The sequence below is a fragment of the Tupaia chinensis genome, unplaced genomic scaffold, assembly GCF_000334495.1.
Source record: "Tupaia chinensis unplaced genomic scaffold, TupChi_1.0 Scaffold000078_1, whole genome shotgun sequence".
In the NCBI taxonomy this organism is placed as follows: Eukaryota; Metazoa; Chordata; class Mammalia; order Scandentia; family Tupaiidae; genus Tupaia; species Tupaia belangeri.
In genome coordinates this window covers 6,354,143-6,380,610 of record NW_006159539.1, presented here as the reverse complement: position 1 = coordinate 6,380,610, position 26,468 = coordinate 6,354,143, and the positions used below count along the sequence as shown (strand labels likewise).

The 26,468-nt window shown below is 44.4% G+C and overlaps 1 protein-coding gene across 2 annotated transcripts in view; it reads left to right on the top strand.

The window, feature by feature from the left end:
• Positions 1-26,468, top strand: part of AKAP13 (A-kinase anchoring protein 13) — a 231,889-nt gene that overhangs the window by 106,416 nt on the left and 99,005 nt on the right. Inside the window, exons 1-2 of one of the 2 annotated variants that reach the window (XM_006142667.3) lie at positions 3,664-4,221; positions 19,247-19,322. In XM_006142667.3, coding sequence (XP_006142729.1) covers positions 4,141-4,221; positions 19,247-19,322 — 157 coding nt within the window. In that variant the 5' untranslated portion in view covers positions 3,664-4,140. Of the gene's footprint in view, positions 1-3,663; positions 4,222-19,246; positions 19,323-26,468 lie in introns of those variants that run through there. The other variant, XM_006142666.3, reaches the window with a different exon arrangement.

Here is a 26,468-nt window from a genome sequence, read left to right as displayed (position 1 = left end):
GATGTGAGAGGGTCTCTCAATTCCTTTCTGTTTCTCCTGAGTCCACCCCATCCTACGAGCTACATGGAAATGGCAAAGATTTCTTAGTCCTAGACTGACAGCCCGTAGTGCGAGGAGGAATTTCCAATACGGTCCAGCATCAAACCTCTCTAGTTTTTCCGACCTTGAAGTCTAGGTCCTCAGGGTCACGCTAATATGCCCCGTGATGCTCAGTGAGATGGCGGCATAGCTGTGAAATGAAAGGGCCCTTACTTTCCATGTCAGTACCACGCGTTTCCCACAGCCACCGAAACGACCACGGCAGGTCATCATGCAGCGCCTGGTCACGTGCTGCTACTTCATGGTCACTTTTGGGCTTCCAGTAAGAATATTTAGCAGCAGTAGGACACTCCCCCCCATACTTGCTGGCCTTTGGGAGTCTGTCTGAGTCTCCTCACCCACTAGGTGGTGCCCTCATACACAAAAACACTTAGCTTTGGAACCTTAGACAGGCTTTTATGCCCTAACTGGAACTGAGTGAGTCCAGACAGTACTGGCCTAATGGGTCATCGAGAAAGTCATGATCCATTCAGGGATAGGAAAATTGAAAAATGCATCATGACTTCCCTCAGTGACCTAGTAGATAAGAATGCTTAAACAATTTGAATAAGGCGTTAGATTTTGTCATTAAGTAAATGACGAGAAATTGTAATCAACAGAGATGTTATAGGTCGACTAAAAAGTATAAGCTATCTTTATATTATTACTTTCTGCAATCTTTTAAGAAAAGTTGTGCCTAGAGCGTGAGGCAGATGAAGATCAAAACATGGGTTGTTTTTATTGGAAAATCTGAGACTCCTTGTTGTGTGTAGAGGGTGAGAGAGGAGACACGGAGAAAAGTGATAAAGTTAATACTGTATCATTCGATATCTACTATTGTAAGTGGCTGTAAAAAGTAAACGTATTTTGCTACAAGTTACCGAAATTACAGGAAAGGGGAAATATACTCAAAAGCTCCTTCCACTTTCTAACTCTTAGCTCTGGTTTAGACTTGAAATGATTGGTTGCTGTGTTTAAAAATCCTAACAGAATAACCGTTCAGTGGTTCCAGATGTTTTTGATAAAAACTTGGAATTGTCGCATCAGCAGTAAAAGCACAAGACTGCAGATTCTGCCTTCTGTTGGGAGGACTGAGGCGACCCAGAGGGGAAGGTGGAACAGACCATTTTTCCCCCACCCAGAGCATTTTTTTTCTCAGAAACGTTTGTTCTCCAAGAAGGAACAACCTAGAAGCACAGTTCCTAATGGACCTGTAACGTGTCCATGTGTGCAGCAAGGATAGGAAAATCTAGGCTTCCCGAGAGACAAAGACAGCAGGTAGAAATGATAAGATTAATCTGTATGTTTCAAACTGTAATCCGAGCCCTTTCAGAAAATTACATTCTTTTAAAACAGGTTTGTGTCTAGAGATACACACTTTCAGAGGACAGAGACTTTGTTACTTATTTATTTTGTTCGTCTTTGCAGCCAGGCACAAAATACATACTCAGTCGATACAGGTTATCTACATTTAAGTCACTAGGCTGGTGGGATGGAAAGGCTTCATGATGATTAAAGCATCTTGAATCCCTAGAGATGCCTGGGAATTTTGAAAGCAGGAAACATTTGATTCTAATTAAAACAGAAGGGAGCGGCAGTAAGGGACAGAACCATCATCGGTTTAGAGGGGAGGCAGCTTTGTGTTCATATGGGGAGAATGGAGAGTTTTTATGACAGCTTAGTGAAAATTCATACAGAAAACATAATAAACTCTCAATCCTTCTATATACTAAAGCCTCAAGTATCTTTCAATCTAGACCACCTAATTTGAAAATATCTGTAACTGTCTGGCTAGGTTCCCATATTTTGATAAACCAGACCAAGGATTTTATTTACAACTTTTTAATCTTTGTCTAATGGCCTTGCTTCTACTGTTACTAGCATCATCTCTAATGAAAAGCAACGTCTTGTCACTGTACATGTCGGTCACACAGAGCGGAAGCTCACGAGGAGGCCGGACCGGGGCGGGTCGTCTTCCTTCATGCCTGCGGTGGACTGGTGGATGGGGAGGTGAAAGGCCTGGGGTTGCTTCTGGCCCTAGCGGTGCTGTGTTGCAAGAAGGGGGAGGAAAATGCCTGCCTTCTTAGCAGGCTTCACTGCGTTTAGCCTTGAAGCTGGTTGGTTAGCAGCTTGCCGGGCTGGCCGTAGGAAATGGTGACTCCTCAGACCCCTGAACTCCCCGTGCAGCGCCTGAAAAACCTTTCGACCAGCTTTGCTTGCGGCATCAACAGAAACCTAGCTACGAGTTTTTTTTTTTCCTCCCTTTCCGTCGAGATGTTTGAACCTCTGCGTTCGCCCTCTCCAGGGCTAGGTAAAGGCTGCTCTGGCCAGCTCCAGAAAAATGCCCGCAGCTCCTAAGGAGAGACAGTCATTCCTTCCTCCCTTTTTCTTTCCTCTTTCCACTCCTTTCCACTTCGCTCAGTTCCTCCTCCTCCTCTCTCTGAAGTCGTTTACAGTCCAAGTGAGAGACTCTGAAGAGAGAGAGGGCACCGGACCAGGCCTGCCCCTGAGGATGTTGGACAGGGTGGGGACTAGAAGGCTCTGGCATGGTACGAAACCAGGCAGATGAAGTACCAGAGCCCCATACAAAGCCCAGTCGCTGTGAATGGAAGCATTGAAAGGGGAGGAAGCCACAGCCAGGTGGCTCTTTTTAGTCACAAAAACACTGAGACCCACATCATCCATTCATCCTACTGCGTTTTCAGAAATTTTCTCTAAAGCCCCTCCTTCCCTCCTCCTGCTCCCTAGAAGAAATCTTAACTCTTGGTGATTTTCAAACCTTGCCCGAGACTGTTGTAACCACTTCAGGATCCTAGAAACATAACTCTGACTATTAGGCGAACATTTTTCTCACATGAAGTCACTGGTGTGCACTTGGCAGGGGCGATGCAGTGTATGCCGTGGGTAGTTTCAGCTCTCTGGGCTTGGTGGGATGGGTAGGGCTGTTGAATGTGCTTGTGGTGTTGAGGATGACACCCCCTTTCTTTACGAGCATCCTCCCCTGACTTCAAAGGACTACGGAGTTGAATCTCGCGGAGCCTGACAGAGCCTTTTTCATAAGGGATGGTGCGAGGAGGAGGAGGAAGCCGCTTGGAAAGGAAGCCTTGTTTTTCTCCTCTCCGTCTGTAGGATGAATCATGTTCCCACCACCGCAGTTAGGGCTGCAGACCTCCAGGGCTGCGGCTGCAGCGCCGAAAGGGCAAGTGGTGACGTTCTTGAGAGCGCAGGAAAATGCGGGAGGAGGCTGGGGCTGGGAAGGGCTGGCCGGAGAGGGAGGCAGGGAAAAGAGCAGGAGGATTGCTGGTTTTCTCTTTTCTTCCCTGTTACTCTGCCGTCCTTAGATAGTTTCAGAACCAAGCTCTGCTGTCTGGTGAGCAAGAGACAGACTCTAAAGACATTTTCCCTTGAAAAGCATCTTCCAGCTTCTACTTTTTGTGGTTGTTTTCTATAAGGAAGCATTGGTTTTCCTTTGTTTTTTGTTTTTTGTTTTGTTTTGTTTCATTTTTGTTTGTTTTAAGCAAGAGCAGAATTTAATGATTTTTTTCTTGTCTTTTTGAAATAGAATCGTCTTGCCTTTTTCCCCCTTTTTCCCCTTCTCCTCCTCCTCTCTCTCTTGCTGGCAGAGTGTGAACTGGGTTTTCGTTGCTGGCTTTGGGCTCCTTCCCAGTGCGTGTTGGCGTTATGCTGAACCAGTTCACCCGTAATTTTTTGACCGGAGTCACTGCCAGTGGGGGACCCGGTGCGCACTTCTCTCTCACTCAAGAGCTGCACGAAGTATAGCATCGGGAGGCATCTGACGTTTGTATTATGAGTTCGAAATCCATCAGGCCAGCGCTCTGGAGTTGCCGGCGAGTTCTCAGTCCAGGGATTGGATTCTGTTTGATTTCTCTGTGACTCGAGTTTCGGACCCTCTGAGAAGCTTGTGGAGGGGTCTGGAGGGCCGAGATCTCCTCCAGTTGACGGAGAATTTCGGCACTCTGTACTTGGGTGAGCCCGCTGGCCCCAAGTCCACAGCGGGCACCCTTCCTGCACTTTATATTTCCTCCTCTTCGTCTGGGCAAGATGTACGAACGGCACAAGAGGCGTTACAGCCTGTGCGACATCTCCAAGGTGGACAGGACCGTGGACGTGGTGTTGCTAAAGGTAAGGCGGGCCGTCCCACGCACACCCTCCAGAGCTCCCGGGGTGTTCGCGCTCTCTCATCTGGCAGCCGGGGCCCTTGCCCTCCCGCCTCGGGAAGAGGGCTGAGACTTTTATGGGAACAGGGGAGGCTGAGGGGCTAATTCTAAGGTTCTTAAAAGGAATATCTCAACAGAAACAGTAGGGACTTCGAAATCAGCAGGAGCTCACTGTGGAAGTGTAAATTGCTTTAAAATGGATTCGCATGCCCAGGAGGACCTCATACTCTTGGAAGTCACAGAGGTGGAAATTCGCCCTCAGAGTTACTCTTCCGTGGGGTGTCTCTGTCCGTCTTTCCCCCTGTGCGTGTCATCCCTCTTCCCCTCTCCTGAATCCCCATCTGTCTGGATCGCTTTCTGTCTCAGTCTTTCTCTGTCTCTGACTCTTAGTTTTCTGGGTCCGCTCATCCCGTTGTTCTGTTGCCTGTTGTTATCTCAGAGTGTTAAGGGAAGAGAGAGGCATGTATCTCTTTTGGAAGGGTTGCCCATCTACTTGCCTACTCAAGTGGCAGAGCTGTCTGATTTGACCTGACCACAGCGTCCCACTCTGTTGATAGCTGTGCTTGTTTGTTTTCTCAGCATTAGTGACGTGTGTCTAAGCAGGATGGGGGCGGAGCCTTTGGACAGCTAATTGCTCACAGGAGGCGTCCTGAGATCTAAAATTAGTAAGGACTGCTCCAGCCGGTAAGATGGGAGTCTGGGAATGTTGGACGACCCAGGGAACACTTTTTGGAAGTTGAGCGGTTTTCTGGCAAAGACAGAGGAAACTGGAAACCAGCCAAGTGCTTCACAGATGCCAAAAAAACCTTAATATCTGAACTTATGTGTGCAGGGGGAGGGTAGTAGGGAAGGATTTTAGGTGAAGTGGTTACATACTGCCCGGTCATGGGTCACGGAGATAGGGGAACTGCGTGACTGGTTTACTCAGTCAGTATATCGCTGGAGACACCCTCCTTTTTTTGCTTTAGTAAGGCTAAGGACTGGGTTCAGAAGGCTTGGCAGAAGCCGGTGAAATGCCCTGTTGGGCTAGGCGGTGGGCAGAGGAGTTGTCATCTGAGGTAGAGTGGTGTCATCGTCGTCCACAGTCACCGCCGGGGCATTGTTTGCCCTGCCAAGCTTAGGCGGACAGCAGCTGGGAAACGGTATTTGGAACTTCTTACAAGTGTTGCACATTTCAGTTTCTCTGACGTGTGGTTGGCTCTGCAAGGTCACAGTGACATCTTAAAAATGTCGTCCTCGGGACCAGCTGTTAGCGTAATGGCTGTGTCACTGAACTCCCATGTAGTCAACCGAGGTTCAAATCCCAGATCCAGTGGCTTAAACTCACGCCGGGTGCATGTGCATGTGTGCCCGAGATCCTGAGAGGAGAATGGAGGAGAAGGGATTGCGGCATGACCATCCCCCCAGGGGGTGATTTCTCACTTTCTATCTCTCTGTCTGTCTCTGTCTTTCTGGTGAGTGCACGTGCCCTATAGCAAAAAGTCTCAAAAACAAAACAAAACAAAACAAAAATGTTGTCCTCAAGGACCAGAGGTGCACAATATGGAGGTTAAAGGTGGCTGGATCCCACAGAGTCAAGTACACAGTTCAAATCCTGCACCCAGTAGCTTAAAAACACCCAGACACACATGTGTCCTTTCCCACAATCCTGAGAGGTGAATGGAGGAGAGGGGATTGCAGTATGGCCATCCTCCACAGGGAGCGATTTCTCTCTTTCTCCCCTCCTCTCACCCTCCCTCCCTCCTTCCTGCAAGCATGTGTGCCATCTAGCAAGACTTAAAAACTAAACCTGAAAATAAAATTTTCATCTTTGATAACATATTTAGAAGAGGCAGTTTCTAGGACCTTTATTTGCATGATGCCGTTTTACGGTGTGAGGGTGGGGGAAGAAAGAGAAACTCTCAGTTTGAGTATCACAAATAATATCGTAGGCACTGAAATATGAAGTACTGGACACGAGAACCTTTACACGTGGAGCGAGGTCGGGACAGGCTCATTTGGTCTGGTAGGTGCTATTTCACAGTGTTAAGGAAGCACTCCCGTCTGGGGGATTTCATTCAAGACTTGGTTGTCAGGTAGGGACAGTTTTACCCCATTTTCCTTTGCAGATCTCGAGGGTTCACTTAAGCCATAGAGAGGAGGAGGAGGAACTTGAGTGACAAAGGTGTGTTTTTTTTTCACTAATGCAAGTGTTTTTATTATTTTATTTGTACCATGCTACTCACTATGTAATGAGAGAATTTCAGCGGAGGAAACCTTGCTTCTCAGAAAACAGTCATTTATCACAAATCGATAAACTCTAGGGCTTCCCAAAGCACCTCGCTTCCAGTTTGAAATGAGCTGAGAACATTCGTTTCCTCCTCTTAGCACTTACAGGTGAGCAGTGAGTAGAGACACAGACACACACACGTTGTCACTGGGGCTTAGGAGTGAGCAGGGAGGGTGCTGTGGGAGGAATGTGAAGACCTGTTTCAGACAGAAGGATGCTTGGACAGCGTGTCCTTCTGGAGTCCTGATATTTAAAAAGCTGATTTCCAGGACCAGCAGTTAGTGTAATGGCTGGGTCGCTGGACTCCCATGTAGTCGACCGTGGTTCGAGTCCTGGACTGGGTGGCTTAAAACTCATGCCGGGCACGTGTGCGTGCGTGCCCAAGATCCCAAGAGGAGAATGGAGGAGAAGGGATTGCGGTGTGGCCATCCCCCCTGGGCGTTCGCGCTTTCTGTCTCTCTGTCTCTTTCTGTCTTTCTGGTGAGCGCATGTGCCCTATAGCCAAAAAACAAAAACGAAAACCTCTTTAAAAAAAAAAAAAGGCTGATTTCCAGGAAAGATCACCATCTACGTATACACCAAGGGAGGGTATCCTAGAAAGAACAAACAGCAAGTACAGGCACGCCGAGGAAGGAAAGCGCCAACAGGGGCATTGTGAGCATTTGCGCATGGACAGGAGCATACCCACAAGCAAACCGTGGAGATGGAGCACCCTCATCCGGAAAGCCGAAATGTGAAATGCTACAAGATGTGAAATGTGATGAACTGCAGCTTCACACTTCAAGAAGTTTCCACACCTGACCTCATGTGATGAGCTTTACTACAGAAATGTATAAAGTCACCTTCAGGCTGTGTGTATAAGGGCCATACGAAACATACATAATTTGGTGTTCCCCTTTGGGTCCTGTATACACATGACAGGCCATCTCTGTGATTCCAAAATGTGTGGGGATTTCTCCCCACCAGGAAGCAAGCAGTCGGTTCTGCCGTCTGGTACTACACCAGCTGTCTTCCAGTTCCATTCTGTCTACCTGGTCAGAGTGTCACGTTCCATAGATCGAGGGCCCAGTCTCCGAGATTCTCCCCCTCAGAAGACAGTCACAAAACCCCAATATTTTTTTAACCAGTACCTTTAAAAAAAAAAAAGAATTACTTGTTTAAATTTATCATTATTATTATTTAATGCTATAGGGCTATGTGTTCACCAGAGAGACAGAGATAAAGGGAAAGTGAAAAAGCAAGTTGCCGGGTCTGGGATTCAAACCACAGTGGGCCACGTGGGAGTTCAGCCCTTTAACTACCACGCCACCTGTTGGCTCTTCCCTGTGCTTCTTTTCACTCTGCTTTCTGATCTGCTGTTTTTGTCGTTTCATATAGTTAGTTTTGTGGTGGGTTTTCTGCATCAAGACCACTTCATAAGATTTCCTTTTGGCTAGATACACTGATTTTCATCCTCAAATCAGGTCTTCTCTCTTGGCGTCAACATCCAACATCCCTGGAATCTCATCTCCATTGAAGTTTTTTCTAAGTGTTCCCTGGTCACCCACCCTGTTGTACCCCCAGCCCAACATACGTGCACACATGCCTCTTCCCTTGTATATGGCCTTGCCTTCATTCCCTTTTTCCTGATGCATAAATAGCTTCTGGCTTGTACATAAGTAGTTGGTAACTATTACTCATAAGCTAAAAATGGATACGGGAGAATTTTCGTTGTTGGCAGGAGCCTTTTGGTACCAACACGCTCGTTTTCCTCAGCATCCTCTAAGAGGCTGTAACGACTTCACAGGTGGGTGACTGATGAGAGCTTCGGTCTAACTCAGTACAGTAGCTGAACTTCCCGCTCACGGTGAACATTCCTAGGGAACAGCGAGTATCAGAAACTCACTGTAAAACCAGCACACCAAGAGGAAGAGGGTTAGAATCTGGGGTTCACTGCTTTTCACTGATCTGAACCTATGGGGCTGTTTCTGTTTTAAGAACATTGTGACTTGGAGTTCCTGGAAAATTACCTTCTACTAATAGTAACATGATTCTTGGTGTGACTAATGATTTAGTAAGGACATATCTTGTAGCTGGTAATTCAGAATATTAGTTGGTGGTCAGAAGACATACAATATGGTTTGTGTTCAGGGATAGTAGTCGTTTGTCTGTTACTCTGGTCATTTTCCAGAAATAGACATCCTTTAAGTTTGCTTGCTCCGAGAGAGTTTCATGTTGCAGCAAAGCAAGAGACATTCGTGGGTGACACATGAAGACAACACTTACATGTACCCAGTTTTAGTCTGGTTCCCTGGAAGGACACTCACTCCAGGGCTGGCTTCCCTGCCCGGATGGTGGGTTTTTGCTCTCTTTTGTTCAGACTGGTGTCTGGCTGGGTCTCCTGAGACAGTTGGAGAGGAAGTAAATGCAAGCAGTGGTTGGAAAGGCTGGGCGTAACCATGGGCCGTGTTCATCGGATATTCAGATATAAACAGGAGCAGCAGGACTGCCAGAAACAAAGGGCAGCTCCCTCTGCCGAAAACATGTATAGGTCTATTTTCAGACTGATGGGAACACTTCGTGGGTGTGCTTTGGGTCATCATAAGAGGTCCTGGGACTTCAGGACTAGAATAGAAGAAGTGCTGTCAGGCGTTTCTTCAGGAGCAGCTTCCAGCCTCCACGTCTGTATGCACCGTCCTTCCCCAGAACTTAGGATGAGGAATAGCTGTGGTGTCCAAGAGCTGGTGCTGATGAAGATACTATGGATAGGGACCAGCAGTTGGCGTAATGGCTATGTCACTGGACTCCCACGTAGTCGACCGCGGTTCGTGTCCTCGACCTGGTGGCTTAAAACATGCCGGGCGCCTGTGTGTGCATGCCCAAGATCCCGAGAGAATGGAGGAGAAGGGAATGCGGCGTGGCCATCCCCCCTGGGGGGTGATTTCTCACTTTCTGTCTGTCTGTCTTTCTGGCGAGTGCACACACCCTATAGCGAAAACCTCTCCAAAAAAAAAAAAAAGATACTATGGATAAAGGCAAACTCCGGCCTAAGTTTGTATTTTAGCTAAAGAATCATAAATGTGATCAGGGCCAAAAAGTGTATTTTGGTGACTTTTCTCTCTAAAAGATATAGCAAAAAAAAAAAAAAAAAGAAAACCTCTTTTTTTCTACATTTCCAACTATATTTTAAACATAGAATTCCATAATTATCTTGAACTATTTCCTTTCCTACCCATTCAATCAGTCAATTACAAATTTTATGTGTTTTTTCTTAAGAGTTTGCTCTAGGACGAGTGTGTTTGCTGGAGAGACAGAGAGAGAGTGAAAAACCACACCCACCTCCCCACCCCATCTCCAAGGGATGGCCACGCCACCATTCTCTCTCTTCTGTTCTCCTCTTGGGAGATTGCATATGCATTTGGAGTGAGTTTCAACCTGTTGGGTCTGGGACTCAAACTGTGATCAACCATGTGGGAATCCAGTGCCTTAACCACTCCACCACCTACTGGCCCTCCAATTCTATATCTTGTTCAGAGCTCAAAGATTCCCCAAGAGCAAAATGTAGGCGGGGAGGCTCATAATCATCATCTTTATTTTTCTTTTAAATCTCAAATTATTAGCAGTGCCAGCACTGATGTTTCTTCATACTCTTGTCTCCTCTTTCTGCTGAACGCCAGAATCTTCCGCCAAGCCTAGTCTCAGAACTGAGTGTCGCTAGTGCAAGGAGACAGCTGATCTGTCAGTGTGAAAACCTCAATCCTAGCAGATGACATTTTGGAAAAGATAACTAGCACGACAACAAGCTTGCTCTGCTCAGAAATACCTGAGTACTTGGTTTCCTGCAGTGCAAGTTTCAGATGGGTTGCCATGCACGTGCTGAGGAGCCGGCCATTGGCTCTGGCCCTTTGGGAGCGCTTCGCTCATGTTCCCAATGGAGCCACAGAGTGTGGCGTTTTCGTTGCCTTGGTTGTGTGAGTGAGAACGAAACAGTGAAGTTGGCGGACTGAACCGATTTATCTGCCACAGCAGTGACTCTGAAACAGGGCGGGAGGAAGGGAGGTCTAATTTATATCTCTTAAGCAGCTTACTTAGCGTTGGAAGTACAGCGCTCTTTGCACATGAATACGATCCGCTGGGTCTTGCTGTTATACAGGATGTGGTTGGAAATGCTGATCCATGTTTTGACATTCTTTCCACACTCGGTGCATATGGAGTTTGTCCTCCGCTTAATGGCTTTGACCGTGATTGGTAGCGTCTGGCCTAGATTGCTGGCTCGGGCTTGGGTTCGGGCTCCGGCTCCGTGGGCTGCCTAACTACTTTTCTCTAAACAAGCTTATGTATCTCTAAGTGCTGCACACTCGCTTTTAAAGTTGTATAAAATACGCTTAACGTAAAATGTGCCGTTTCAACCATTTCTAGGTCTCTTCAGCGGCATTAAGTCACATGATTGCATAACTGTCTGCAGCAATCTCCAGAACAGTTCACCTTTCCCAGACTGAAACTCTGCCTTTTAAACAGTAATTTCCCTTTCTCCAGGCTCTGGCAGCCACCATTCTGTTTCCGCCTGTGAATCTCACTCCTCTAGGAGCCTCGTAAGTGGAGCTGTACGATCTTTGCTCTTCTGTGACTGTCTTATTTCACTTAGGATAATGTCTTTAGGGATCACCCACGTTGTAGCATCTGTCAGACTCTGTTTCCTGTGAATGCTAAATAATACTGGATCTTAAATGTATACATCATTTTGTTTATCTGTTCATCTGTCAGTGGACATTCGGGCTTTTTCTACCATCCGGCCTTTGTGAATAGTGCCGTGATGAAAATTGACGTACAAAGATCTGTTCAAGTCTCCGCTTTCAGTTCCTTTGGGCATATACCCCAGAGTGAGAGTGCTGGATCAGGAGGAAATCGAGTTTCTGAGAAGCCACCATAGTTCTCCACGGTGGCTGCTTGTGTCATTTTATAGTTCCGCCAGCGACACATAAGGATTCGTTTCTGCACATCCTTGCCATATGCCTCACTATTTTCTTTTTGTTTTATTTTCATACTTGTTAAGTAACGTCCATCCTAACAGGTGTGAAGTGATGTCCCATCGCGACTTCAGTTGGCATTTCCCTAATGCACTCTCTCTTTTGTCCTGTTTGCCAGAGCCCAGCAAGTATGAGCTTCTTGTGCCACTCCGTCTGCAAGTGTGGGTTGTCTAACACGAACGCCACCTTGGAGTAGCACACACTGTGTCTGCCCTCTGCATGTTCTGACTCGGCTCTTTTGCACACTCTCTTCCCCTCTTAGTTGAAGAACAAATGAGGCTAGCCCCAGCCTTCCTCTCAAGCCTGTACGGCTTGCTTCACCCTTTCCCGTTTCACACCAAACATATGGAGTACATCCTCACCTTCCCCTCTGGACTTCCTCTATCTGCTAATTAGGGAGCTTCGACTCCTCTTCCGCTGTGTAGATGCCGCACCCTCTGTTAGCTCCCGCACGTACAATCCATGTGTCCACGCTGCAGCTGCACACTGCCCCTGCAACAGACTGTTAAGGCTCATCTTAGGCGTCTTCCTGGCCCGGGTTCACTGGCTTTCTTCCTCCCCGGTGTTCCATTTGATCCGTGTAACTACTTCTAGAGGTGTTCCCCGCGTATAAACTGATCTCTTCAAGCCCTTGCTTACATGATCGAGGGGTTCTACTCTCGCTCTAGAGCGTAAAACGTGACTTGTCATAACCATGTGTCCTGTTATAGTCCCTTCTTCCATTTATATTTCTGGACTTGACTGAGCTTTTCATGCTCCCGAATAATATCTGAAGCAAGGTCTCCATTCTGGAGATGCGTCAGGATTTGCACCGGAACCACTGGTTCAGGCACATTTCCTGTTCCTGGTGAAGGCTCCGCATCTTCCCTAAGATTCTTTATTTTTATTTTTATTTTTTTTTATTTGCTATAGGGCACGTGTGCTCTCTGAAGAGGGGTAGGGGTGAGAATTAATAATTCCATGAGACTCGAACTGATTAATCATTCCATGTAGCAGTCATGGAATAATCTCAGAATCTGATCATTTATAGACTCATGATTGTATGCATGTATACACAGACACACACATACACATAAATACAGACATACATACACATCTGTTGCGTTGTCGGAAAAGTCACGACACACCTTTGCATAGAAACACATAGATGCAGTATCTTATGGCTTTTCCCACCACCCAGTATAATGGTGAGATGCAGAGGCGATGGAACCCTGGCATTTTTAGTTAAACAGAGTTCCTTGCACATAAAACCTGTGAGACTTCCGGATCGTGATTGGAATCATGTCTTGTTATCAACTGCTGTTCTTTACCCTGGTTTCCGGCCGAAAGTGGGTAATCCCTGAATGCTGGCTGGCCAGTCACGTGGAGGGGTCAGTGAGTAGCAGACAGCACTAGAGCTTACGGAAGCCTTCTTAGGCTGGGTTTCCCATTCCTGGCGCGGAAGTCCCGAATTACCTGAAATCTTACTGTTTTTCAATACGGGTTTTATTTGGAAATGTTTGTAAATGGAGCCTTATTCAGAAGCAGGAACTGAGGGAAACTGCATCATCTCAGTTGCTTAAGTATCCCTGAGACAGGAAGCCTTCTCAGCACATCAGCGTTAATTAGCTATCAGGGATTAAAAACACAGGCTCCTGGTATTACACAGAGCCAAAACAAACAGACAAAACCCATTTCTTTCAATTACGGCATTTTGATATTCAAAAAATTCAGTATCCACAGTTTCGTATTTTAGTTTTGTTTTGTTAGTATTTTATGTACAAATTCTTGTGTGAAGGGGGGTTCTCTGTGTTGTGATCCTGTTCCCTCACCCTCGTAACAGGGACTAGGCATGCACCATTACATGTACTCCCAGCTCTTTAGGGTGGAGCTGGAATGGAGTCCAGGCCTCCCACGTGGCCCTGCTAAGCAGCAGTGCCCCAGCGTTGCCCGGAGGTGGCTAGGTTGAATATTTTTAAGTCAATGACTTTATTTTCCAGTAAACCTTCCTCAAAGGTATTAAATATATTTTGCTAAATGTAATCAGTAATTTGATATTAGTATTATAAGTGATTGAACAATTATTGTTGAATCTGGAGACCAGAGTAAAGGACAGGAAGAGTTGGGTAGGGAATGAGCACTGAACAGGAAGTAAGGAGGTTTCAGGTCCTCTGTTTCCAAATAGCTGTTTCCTTGGCTCAGTTATTTCACTGCCTTTGGCCTCATGGGTTTTTTTGTTTGTTTGTTTGTTTGTTTAATGGTTCTGGTAGAGAAAGGCAAGGATGTGACCCTAAAGGCTCTGCCTGCTTTCTTCAGAATCACTGAAGAAAATGAGTTCAAACGTCATTCATTTAGCATCCACCATGTGCCTCGCCTCACTCCTCGCTCCCTGGGGAGACCCAGGGAGTAAAAGAGGTGATTCTGCCCTGCTTTGGAGCAGAGGACATTGTGAGTGCAGTGTGGGTCACCTGCAGGGACGTTCTACCCAGATCACCGAGCCTCACTGACATCCCTGCCTTCTTACAGGGCCATGAATAGGTCAGATCTGCTTGGCAGTACTATATAAACTTTAAAGGACCACACATATCTTGAAATAAGATACTTGATGGTCTTCATTCTGCTCTCACCTGCCTTGTTAAATTGCTTTTTCCCCATTCATCAGAAACCTCCGATTTCCCAAATTCAGTTAACTTTTTACTTTTTGTTGGTTTTTGATGTTGATTTAGGTTATCTGTTCTTTTATTTTTTAATGTATACTTGTTAAGAAATCTTTGCCTAACACAAAGTCCCAAGAATGTTTTATGCTTTCTTTAGAAGTTTTATAGTTTTCACTTTAACATTTAGATATGCCGTCTATTTCTGGTTCATTTTTATATATGATAAAGCTTTGAGAGTTGGACATTTTGTTTGTTTGCTAGTGCATATTGAGTGATTGCAGCAGCATTTGTTCGTAAGACTACTGTTTTATTGAAATGTCTTGCCATCTTTGTCAAGATAAGGACCCTGTCTGTTAAGGATCTATTAATGACCTCTTTCTTCCCTTCCATTGGTCGTTATGTCTGTCTTTACACCAATAGCACACTGTCTTGATTAGAGTAGCTGTTATATTGATAGTAACTCACAGAATCACGTAGTGATGAGTTTGGGGAGAATCAGTAACTAGAAATTTCTGATCTGTAATCGCGCTCTGTTTCTGTATGTATTTAGGCTTGCTTTAATTTCTTTCAGTGTTTTATAGTTTTTGAAGTACCATTCTTATTCGTTTTCCCAAAATTGCCCGTAATTATTTTATATTTCTTGATGCTATTGTAAATTATATTGCTTTTTCTTTAACTTTCTAATCACTCATTGCTAGTATATAGAAGTAGCATTGATATTTTTAAATACTGACTTTTTAAAAATATGGCCTGGCAACCTTGCTAAATCATTTATTCTGGTGATATTTTTTGTAGATTCCATAGGATTCATGCTATCTGTGAATAAAGGAAGTTTTACTTCCTCCTTCGTAGTTATATGTGTTTTATTTATTTTACTATATTACTGCTCTGGCTACAACCTCCAGAACAATGTTGAATAACAGGGATGAGAGTGGACATCTTTGTCTTGTTTCCTGATCTCAGAATAAAAAAAAAAGCTTTTTTAGAAATTAAATATGAAGGATCAACAGGCAGCATAATGGTTACATCACTGGACTCCCATGTAGTTGACCACAGTTCGAGTCCCACACCTGGTGGCTTAAAACTCCAGCCAGATGCCTGTGCGTGTCTGCTCAAGATCCTGAGAGGAGAATGGAGGAGAAGGGATTATGGCACGGCCATTTTGGGGGTGGGGTGGCGGAGGCTGTTCTCACTCTCTCTCTCTCTCCAGTGAGCGCATGTGCTCTGTAGCAAAAATCTCTCTGAAAAAGAAAACTTAAAAAATATGATAGGGTCAGCAGATGGCATAATGGTTGTGTCACTGGACTCCCATGTAGTCCACTGCAGTTCGAGTCCTGGACCTGGCAGCTTAAAACTCAGGCCAGGTGCATGTGTGCCCAAAATCCCGAGGGGGTAATGGAGGAGAAGGGATTACAGCATGGCCATCCTCCCTGGGGGGTGATTTTTCACTATGTCTTTGTCTCTCTGGTGAAAGCACATACCCTGTACCAAAAATCTCTCTAAAAAAAAAAAAGATGTTAATGGTAGTTTTCTTGTAGATTCCCTTTACAGAGTTGAAGAACTTCCTTTCTTTTCCTAATGTTCTGAGAGTTTTATCATGAATAATTCAGATGTTTAATTTTGCCAAATTCTTTTAATCTATTAATAATCATTAGTGTTTTTTGTTTTCTGTGTTTTGGATTTTTTTGTTTTTGTGTTTTTGTTTGTTTGTTAATAAAATTAGTTTTTAAAACCTAAACCAGCCTTGTATGCCTGAATGAACCCACTTGATCATGATTTCTCTATTTTATGTATTGCTAGACTCTATTTAGCTAACTTGTTATTTAAGGTTTTGCCTCTATGTCCATGTGGAATTTTGATATATATTTTTTTTATGTCTCTGTTTTTGGTGTCAGGTCAGTGCTTATAAAATGAAATTATGGTACTGCCTCTTCTGTGTTTGTGTAGAATTGATATTCTTCCTAAAATGTTTGGTGGCATTCACCACTGAAGCCATCTAGGCTGGGAATTTTTTGAACTAAAATTTTGTTATTGATGTCTTTTGAGTGAGTTTTGGTAATTGGTATGATTTTTTTTTTTTTTTGAGAGGTTTTTGTTATAGGGCATGTGCGCTTTCCAGAAAGACACAGACAGAGACAGAGAAAGACAGAAAGTGAGAAATCACCCCCCAGGGAGAATGGTCATGCGGCAATCCCTTCTCCTCCATTCTCCTTTTGGGCTCTTGGGCACGCACGCACACGCGCCCAGCGTGAGTTTTAGACACCAGGTCTGGTACTTGAACCGCGGTCGACTACATGGGAGTCCAGTGACATAGCCATTATGCCAACTACTGGTCTCATGTAATTAGTATAATTTTATGGAGTGTTTCCATTTTATGTAACTTAAAATTTTATTACAGTGATGTTTTCATAATCTTTTATTCTTACAATGTCTATAGTATCTGTAGTGATGTTCTTTAATTCCTGATACCAGTAATTTGTGATTATTCTTTTGTTCTTGGTCTGTCTAGCATTGATTGGGACCTTCTTTTCTCATATAGACATGTAATGTTACAAATGTTATTCTAGGTCCTGCTTTAGTTGTTTGCCCCAAATTTTTATGTGGTGTTTTTCTTTTTATTCCGTTTTAAATATTTTCTAATTCTCCTTTTTTATTTGATTGATGGGTTATTTGAAAGTATGGATTTTTAAAAAAAAATTTTGAGAGGTTTTTGTTATAGGGCATGTGCGCTTTCCAGAAAGACACAGACAGAGACAGAGAAAGACAGAAAGTGAGAAATCACCCCCCAGGGAGAATGGTCATGCGGCAATCCCTTCTCCTCCATTCTCCTTTTGGGCTCTTGGGCACGCACGCACACGCGCCCAGCGTGAGTTTTAGACACCAGGTCTGGTACTTGAACCGCGGTCGACTACATGGGAGTCCAGTGACATAGCCATTATGCCAACTACTGGTCTCATGTAATTAGTATAATTTTATGGAGTGTTTCCATTTTATGTAACTTAAAATTTTATTACAGTGATGTTTTCATAATCTTTTATTCTTACAATGTCTATAGTATCTGTAGTGATGTTCTTTAATTCCTGATACCAGTAATTTGTGATTATTCTTTTGTTCTTGGTCTGTCTAGCATTGATTGGGACCTTCTTTTCTCATATAGACATGTAATGTTACAAATGTTATTCTAGGTCCTGCTTTAGTTGTTTGCCCCAAATTTTTATGTGGTGTTTTTCTTTTTATTCCGTTTTAAATATTTTCTAATTCTCCTTTTTTATTTGATTGATGGGTTATTTGAAAGTATGGATTTTTAAAAAAAAATTTAAGTATTTGGGTGTTTTCCAGATAGCTTCAGGTTTTGATTTCTAATTTAGTGCTTTTGTGATCAGAGAACTACTATGTGGGATTATTTAAAAGTTTAATTATTTGATGAGAGAGACAGTCTAGAGACAGGAAAAGATAGGCTCCCTCCATGGAGTCTCTAAACCACTATCCATCCCCAACCAGCATAGATCATGGGCCCTTTCCTATAGTGGTCCAGCATCGCAGTGTTGTGTTACTGCTGTGTTCCCAGGTGACCCCACAGATTTCAACGTTCTTAAATTTGAGACTTGTCTTGTACCATAGGACGTGTCGGTGGGGGTTTGTTTGTTTGTTTTTTTTATGGCACATACAGGGAAGTTGTAAAGGCTAAAATTTTTATTTTTTATTACTTTGATAGAGAAAATATTTGCTTTTTAGAATCACATCAGTTCACATCTGGGACCCAGTTCTGCTACTTGTTACCTCAGCAATTCTCTAAGCCTGTTTATTCTTGGGATAAACAGAGATAATAGAAGCTTCTTATAGCTAATTTGGTGATTCAGTGAGTTATATTTGTAGCATTCTTAATGTGATACCTGGTATATAGTAATTCCCCCCCCCTTTTTTTTTTAAGACCAGAAGGTACCATGAGCCCTGGGGAGTGGTGGGATGTGGTCACACTGTAATCTCTTTTTCTCCATCCTGGTGGGATTCCGCACAGGCAGGTACACTCTTCTGGAGTGGTGTGGAAGCCTCCTGGGCTGGGATTCAAACCAAGGTCAGCCAGCTCCATTTACACTAGGCTTCAGGGCCAGCCTTTTATTTTATATTTTCGATAAGACGGTATCTTGCCACATCACAGTCTTCCTGCATCAACCTTGCAACTGAGACCGCAAATCTGCATTACCACTCACTCTCCCTTTTTTTTTTTTTGGATAGTATCTCACTGCATTGCCAAGGCCAACCTTGAACTTGCAATTCTGCCCCTGCCTCCCTGAGTCCCTGGGATTACAGACACACAATACTGCCCCTGACCTTGAGCTCGACTGGGAATCAAACCCAGGACTTCTGATTGGTCCCTGGCTGTGCAGCATAGCATCTTAGCAGCGTGCACCACAGGTGGATCGATAGTAATTCTTAAATAGGAATGATTCGTGTGTGTGTGTTTTAACTTGCAAACTAGGGCATCACTTACATATTTTTATTTCATTCACCCTCACCATAGCTAATTTGGTGATTAGCTTCTTCATCTTTGCATATCTTTTCCTATTGCTTTTGTATGTCCTGACTTTTAAACTGACAGTCTCTAGGGTCTTCAGTATGACTTAAGCTTGGTAGTATTGTGAGAAGACTTTTCTTAATAATCTGCAGTAACATATTTTTTTTAAATATAGTATTCGTACTGGAGATACACTTTTTTTTTTCAAATTTGTTTGTTTTTTATGATTTCTGCTGTAGGATGTGCGTACGCACCTGAGAGAGACAGAGGGCAACTGAAAAAATCACCCCCCAAGGAGAATGGCCATGCCACACTCACTTTTCCTTCATTCTCCTCCTGTGATTTTGGGCACACACATACACACATGCATTATTTTCATCTTGCCAGGTCTGGGACTCGAATTACAGTCAGCCACGTAGAAGTCCAGGTCTAAACCGATGATACTCCATGTGGATCCACTGTTACTTGAGCATCGAGCCAACCCTGTAGCTCTGTTTTCCTCAGGTGTAGAACATCCCATGTTACTTCACTGTCTGACGCTCACCGTTTTCTTTTTCCTTCAGATAAACCGAGAGAGCTGGTGTACCATTGAGCCATGCCCTGATGCAGCGTCTCTTTTACCTTCCAAGCAGAGCCCAGGTAAGCAGGGATTTTCCATCTTCTAATTCATCCCAATAACTGTGTCCAAAATCCCCATCTTTCAGAGCCTCTGTTCCTCCCTAATAACAGAGCGTTGATATGGACATTTGTCATTTTTTTTTTGGGGGGGGGAGAGGTTTTCGCTATAGGGCGTGTGCGCTAGCCAGACAGAGACATAGAGACAGAAAGCGAGAAATCACCCCCCAGGGGGGATGGTCACGCCGCAATCCCTTCTCCTCCTTTCTCCTCTCGGGATCTTGGGCACACACACACACACACCCGGTGTGAGTTTTAAGCCACCGGGTCCGGGACGCGAACCACGGTCGACTACGTGGGAGTCTAGCGACATATCATTACGCCAACTATTGGTTCCCGACATTTGCCTTTTCTTAACAAGCCACATAGTACATCCAAGGAAGGGAGATACGTGACTTGATTTATAAGAATTTTGTCTCAGAATTAAAGATGAGCACACTGTTCATTTCAGTTCGGTAGTAAAGACTTCGTATATGGCTTTATGATTTATTTACTTTTGAAGGCTTCTGTGCTGTGCATATGCATTGACACAGACTTTTTGTACACATGTATACGTATACATGATACATTAACTGTTTATATCACATACATGCAGGTTTTTAATGCATTAATATATCTTTATCACATCACATACATACTTGCATATTATACAAAACTATAAATGTATATGTTAAGGATACATTTAATGCTCTTAAATATATGCCCATGTTGGGTTTTGCCCCTAGGGATTCCAGTATAATTGAACCAGGGCATCAGAATCTTTCTAAGCTTTTGCGGTTCCCCTCCCTGTAGCCAGAGTTGAGAATAGTCGTTTTGTGGTGGTTGTTTGTTTGTGTTTTTGTTTGTTTTGAGAGAGAGAGAGATTTATTTTTGTTATAGGTCACCTGCGCTCACAGGAGACAGAGACAGAAAGTGAGAAATCACCCCCCAGAGGGGAATGGCCACATCACAATCCCTTCTCCTCTCAGGATCTTGGGCACTTATGCACATGGCGTGAGTTTTAAGCTGCCAGGTCTGGGACTTAAACTGCTGTCAACTGCATGGGAGTCCAGCAATTGTAACCACTATGCCACCTGCTGGCCCCAGAACACTTGGGTTTCTGAAGTAGCCTCAGGAATAGTGTTCCCTGAAGCACCTGTGAGGTATCAATAACAAGAGATGGAGGTAGGATGCTCTGAAGACATGGCTTACTAGTGAGACTTGTGGTTAAGTGTTGTTCCCACGTTTTAACCTGGTGTCAGCCACCTTGCATGTATGTCGGTAGGTCTGTTCTTTCACGTCTCTGTGTCCTGTTGTCTCCCACTTGCTTACTCCATTGGGGGCTGTTCGACAAAAGAGATGGGGAGTGATTGTGGGTCTGAGTCTGTTCCTGAAGCCGCTAAGCAGACATTGATGATTTGTAATCTGAGTTATTGACTCTGTTTAACCCAGTATAGCCCCTGCTTACTTGGTTCCTAGTTGTTGCTGACATGCTTTTTGGGACCAGCACAGGGCACAATGGTTATGTTGCTAGATTCCCACATAGTTGACTGCGGGTCAAGTCGTAAACCTAGTGGCTTAACCTCACACCGAGTGTGTGTGCATGCGTGCCCAGAATCCTGTGAGGAGAATGAAGGAGAAGGGATTGTGGCATGGCCATCCCTCCTGGGGGGTGATTTTTTGCTTTCTGTCTCTCTATCTCTCTCTGTCTTTCTGGTAAGCACATATACCCTACAGCAAAAAATCCCTCTTTAAAAAGAAAAAAAAAAAAAAAAGAGCAGTCCTCTTTGTTTGCTGGCCTTTTTAGAAATAGGTTACCAGTAAGTACCCTGCAATAATAATACATTTCGAAAGAAGCTGTGCAGCTCTTCTCTCTGCAGACAGTTTTCCTGTTGATTCTCAGCTCTGACTTTTATGGAGGTATTGAAAACAAAGATGGATGGTATTCCTATCTGTTTCTGTCTCATTTTTTGATAGCACGCTTAAAGGATGTTATTATCTATGGTGATGTTTAGTGTCTCCACATATTACAAGACTGACCCCGTTCAGAGGTTTAGCTGCCACTTTCCCCATCCAGCCCCCTAGAATCTTTCTACTTAAAAGTGTACGACTTCCTATGTTTTGGTTCCTTAAACTGTTTGGGACTTTCTCTAAAAGTGTAATAGCTCCCAACCCCCAAGCAGCGAACTTTCTGCCAAATAAAGGTTCATTAGTGAGGTTGCCTCACAATTTCAATATTCATAAAAGGAAGTTTCTTCTCCACATGTTATGTTTGGTTTACTCATTTTAGAAAAAAGGACTTTTAAACCCCTGAGTTCTTTCCCCATGGCATAATTTTGACTTTCATAGCCCCTTTCCATACCCTAACTCCAAGTTTAAGCAGTTGGACCTCTTTAGAAGGATTATTTTAAAACTTTAGTTTAACAGAATCTGAGATCAGGATTATGCTGTTGAACTTCGAATCTGTTTTTGTTTTAGACATACTTTTTTATGAATGCCAAGTGTTTTGTCTTGTAGGTTTCTTCTTTTTAACTTTATAGAAGTGTTTTCTTGGAAGTGATAGTGTTAGGTCATATAAGATTTTTGTTTTTGTTTTTATTTTGCTAGAGGGCTCTCCAGAAAGACAAAGAGGGAGAGGAAAAAACACCCATCATGAGGAATCATCAGGCTGAAATCCCTTCTCTCCATTTCTCCTTTCCTTCAGGATTTCGGGGATATGTGCATATGTGTACATGGCACCTGACATGTTTCTCAAGCCACCAGGCCTGGGATTTAAACCGCATAGTCAGCCATGTAGGATCCAACGGCCTTAACCACCAGGTTATGAAACTGACCTGATAATAGTTTTAAATCCCTCATTTATTTATTTATTTATTTATTTATTTATTTATTTATTTTATTTTTTTGAGGTTTTTACTTTGGGGCACATGTGCTTGCCAGAGACAGACAGAGGTCGTGAGAGGGAAAGTGAGAAGTCACCCCCCCAGGGGGAATGGCCATGCCACAATCCTTTCTCCTCTGGGGACCTTGGGCGCACACACACACACGTACCTGGCATGATTTCAAACCATCAGATCTTGGACTCAGACTGCGGTCAACCATGTAGGAATCCAGAGATGTAACCACTGTGCCATCTGCTGGCCCCTTAAGGTGCCTTTGTATACCCCACGCTACTGGAAAAATACAAGCTAGGTGGTGAGCATGGTTTAACAAAGACCTGTGGGTTTCGTTGGTATGTTTTCTTACTCTTCCCCCACTACAATTTGTTTGCATATATGTCATTTTAAATCCAAATGAAATTACTAGATAGCGTCTTAAAAAGTACATGTTCTGCTAGCTTTTAAAAGGATAATGGTGGGCCAGCTGGTGGGGTGGTGGTTTAAGCGGCTGGATCCCACACTGCTGGCTGCGCAGTTTGAGTCGCAGACCTCGTGTCTTGGAGAACTTGCTGGCCTTATGCGCATGTGTGCCCAAAATCCTGAGAGGAGAATGAAGGAGAAGGGATTGCGCCAGGACCGGCTCCCAAGGGAGTACTTTCTCACTTCTTTCTCTCTCTCTTCTCCTTTCATGTGACTGCACATGCCCCATAGCAAAATTTACAAATAAAATCAAGAGCGAATAGGCCAGTGCTCAAAAAAATCACAGACAGATTTCTGTATGGATGGTAAGACAGGACCAGCCCCGCCTCGGTCAGTGCTAAGGAACTGCCCTCTGGATATGCACTCAATCATCATGTGAACAGTTAACGAGGCCTTATTTCCCTTTGTTAGGTAAATTTATCACACCCCTGCTATCTGCTGAGGACTAGAATTCTGGTTGCTACACTTGTAAATCGTTTCAACTGCCACTAAACCCTTCCAGGGACGTGCTGATCCGGTCTTACCATTCACAGTGGAAATGCAGACCGACAGGGGTTAAATGACTTCTCGCCTGAGATCTGCGTCTCACATGTGTTCAGACCCAGATTGAAGCCAGCACGGTCTTACTTAGACTGATGTGCTGCTCTGCTGTATTCCGTAGGAAGGAGCCCTGTAAGACGAAAGGAAAGATTTTGTTAAGGTTGGAAGCTCCCCAGCACATGTGGCACAGGACATGGGTTAACTTTGCCTTTAGGGATTGCCTCCGTCCAGCCCTAACAGTGGGAGTTAGAATGGTTTTATGGTCCTCGTTCCTCCCTGTCTCCTTCAGTCTTCCCTCCTCTTCACCCCAGCAATCAACATTATCTCACAGGGCAGGCTCTTCTCAGCCCCACACTTGGTTTGCGGCCCCTCATAACGGTCGCTTGGATTTATTTTCTGGGTGCGATAGTCTACCAGGGCTGAATCAGGACCTTGCCTGTGAACTTTCCGTTGGAATATCTTGAGCGGGTTTGTTTTCCAGTCTGGAATTTGGACGTGGTCTGCGGGACTGCCAGCTGGACAGCCAGCCGCTCGGCATTGCTGCTGCGACAGCCCCCCTTTTTTTCCCTCCACTCAGGAATGGAGTTTTTTTTTTTTTTTTCTTTTTTCCAAGTGGGGAAAGGGAAGGAATTGAAAAATCACAACCACCAACCCTCTCTGGACTCACTACATACTCTCTGAAATGTGAGGATGACTTTCAAAATGCCCATAATTTCCTTTCTTTTAAGTGGGGTTTGTGAGGCGGTGCTATTCCTATTGAACTTACACACTTTGAAATAGTTTTGGACCAAGACCAAAGTGGACTGGGACTAGCAGATGGTGTAATGGTTATGTCACTGGACTCCCACATGGTCCAAGTACCCAGATCTGATGGGTTCAAACTCATGCCAGGCACATGTGCATGCGTGCCCAAAATCTGAGAAAAAATTGAAGGAGTAGGGATTGTTGCATGGCCATCCCATTTGGGGGAGGGTGTGATGTTTTGCTTTCTGTCTGTCTGTCTCTCTGGCAAGTACCAACACTCTATAGCAAAATCTCTCTTTAAAAAAAAAAAAGGATGCGGGACCAGCAGTTGGTGTAATGGCTCTGTCGCTGGACTCCCATGTAGTCAACCGCAGTTCGAGTCCTGGACCCAGTGGCTTAAACACATGCCATGCACGTGTGCATGCGTGCCCAAGTTCCTGAGAGGAGAATGGAGGAGAAGGGATTGCAGCGTGGCTGTTCCCCTGGGGGGTGATTTCTCGCTTTCTGTCTCTCTGTCTTTCTCTGTCTTTCTGGCGACCGCACGCACCCCATAGCAAAAATCTCTCCAAAAAAAAAAAAAAAAGACTGAAGTGGACTAAATTTTTGTTTGAGAGAAAAAAAGAATTTATTTTTGCTGCCGTGTATGTGCACTTGCCACAGAGACAGACAGAAAGCCAAGAAATCACCTCCTGGGGAATGGCCATACCACAATTCCTTTCCTCCATTTGCCTTCAGAATCTTGGGTGCACATGCACACATGCCTGGTGTGAGTTTCAAGCCACTGGCTCCAGCACTCGAATGGCTGTCGGCTGTGGAAGTCCAGCGCCTTAACCACTACGCTGCCTGCTGGCCCCAAGTTCTTTTTTTTTTTTTTTTAAACTAGAGGATTTTCAGATGGTCTCCCCCTCACTTCCTGTGGCTTCCTTTGTGCAAATTCTATGTTGCATTTATTTCTTTATATGTTTATTCCTGCCACAGATTGTCAACTCTCTTCCCCATCCCCAAACATACACAGAGGTACCAGATACCTCTTTATGTAGGTACTGCCCAGTACCTAGCGAGATGCCTACAGAAAAGGGGAGGTTGCCGATGAGTGATCTGTGACATCCTAGTGCAGTGAGCAACTCCTCGACCTTCCTCTAAGCTGCCTGACTGACTAGGGCAAACGATTTATTCATTTTCAAGTACTGATTAGTAATTGTTCATTAATTTAGATAGAGCCAGTCAGAGGCGTGGTGGTTAAGGCTGTTGGATCCCACATAACCATCTGTGCAGTGCAAGCCACGAACTTGGTGTCTTGAAAACCCTTCCAGGCATGTGTTCATGTATGTCCAAAATCCCAGGAGAACTGGAGAAGGAATTGCGGTGTGGCCATCCCTCCCGGGGGTGCTTTAGGTGTGTCTCCCTTGGGTGAGCACACAGGCCACCTATCAATATACACACACACACACACATATACGCTCTTTTCCTATTATTTCTTAACATACATATATGCACAAAGTTATTGTCCAAGCATAGAATCTAAGTATCAAAAGAGATATTGGAAGTTACACAATCTCAGTCTCTATTTGCCCTTCTCCGTAGATAGTTTTTATGACATATCTTGACATAATCATTCAGTCTGTGCTTCAAACCCTCTAGGGAAGGGATACTTTCCGATAGGCTGCCCTTACCACTGCCCAGAGCCCTGTTAAAGTGAGACTCCGAAACTTCGCACAGAGGGAGCCGGTCTTTTCCAGAACGCATCCTTAGGCACATTTTCCTCAAGCTCCCCTGCAAGTCGAGGGCATCTCAGATGTTTCCCCTGCTGTGACATCATTACTGGGTACACACTTTTGTTTACCAGCGTTCCCACTGAGGTGTCAGGTCGGAGCAAGCACGGTCCTGTGGCTATGGCCTCTGTAGCCTCTAGTAGCCTGTCTCCGGTTTGAACTTCACCATGTTGTATATTAGTAGAGCCTCTGACTATCGGTGTGTGTTTTGCTATTGCCTCACATCGTCAGTTCCTCCTGAATTTGCTTCTGAGGTCAACTCCAGGTATAGTTCTCCTGAATTGCCAGGTAGCCAGGTTTTCTCCTCTGTCTCTTACCAGTTAGCGTTCCCTGCAGATTGAATGAACTGTGCACACGTTTATGTCCAAGTCACGTGCCAAGCTGCTCACCGAAATGCATCATTCTTACTTTCAGAACTTCTCACAGAAGGTTGATATGCACCCACTAATTAATTGACTCGTTGGGTTCCCGATTTTACCTTCTGTAAGTCTCTTGAACCTTGATACCAGGTTCCATGTGTATTTACAAAGACAGTAGAGAACAGGTTCAATACATAGCTGATTTCAATTTGCTGTGCCTTTAGGAATCCTCCTTGTACTGGAGTAATAGTTCTGTCAAGGACCTCTCCTTCTGGTTGGTTAGCCAGAGTCCCCATCCTAGTTATGAAACTAAAAACAGATTCCAGATGACACGTTTTTCTGCTAAGCACACTCTTT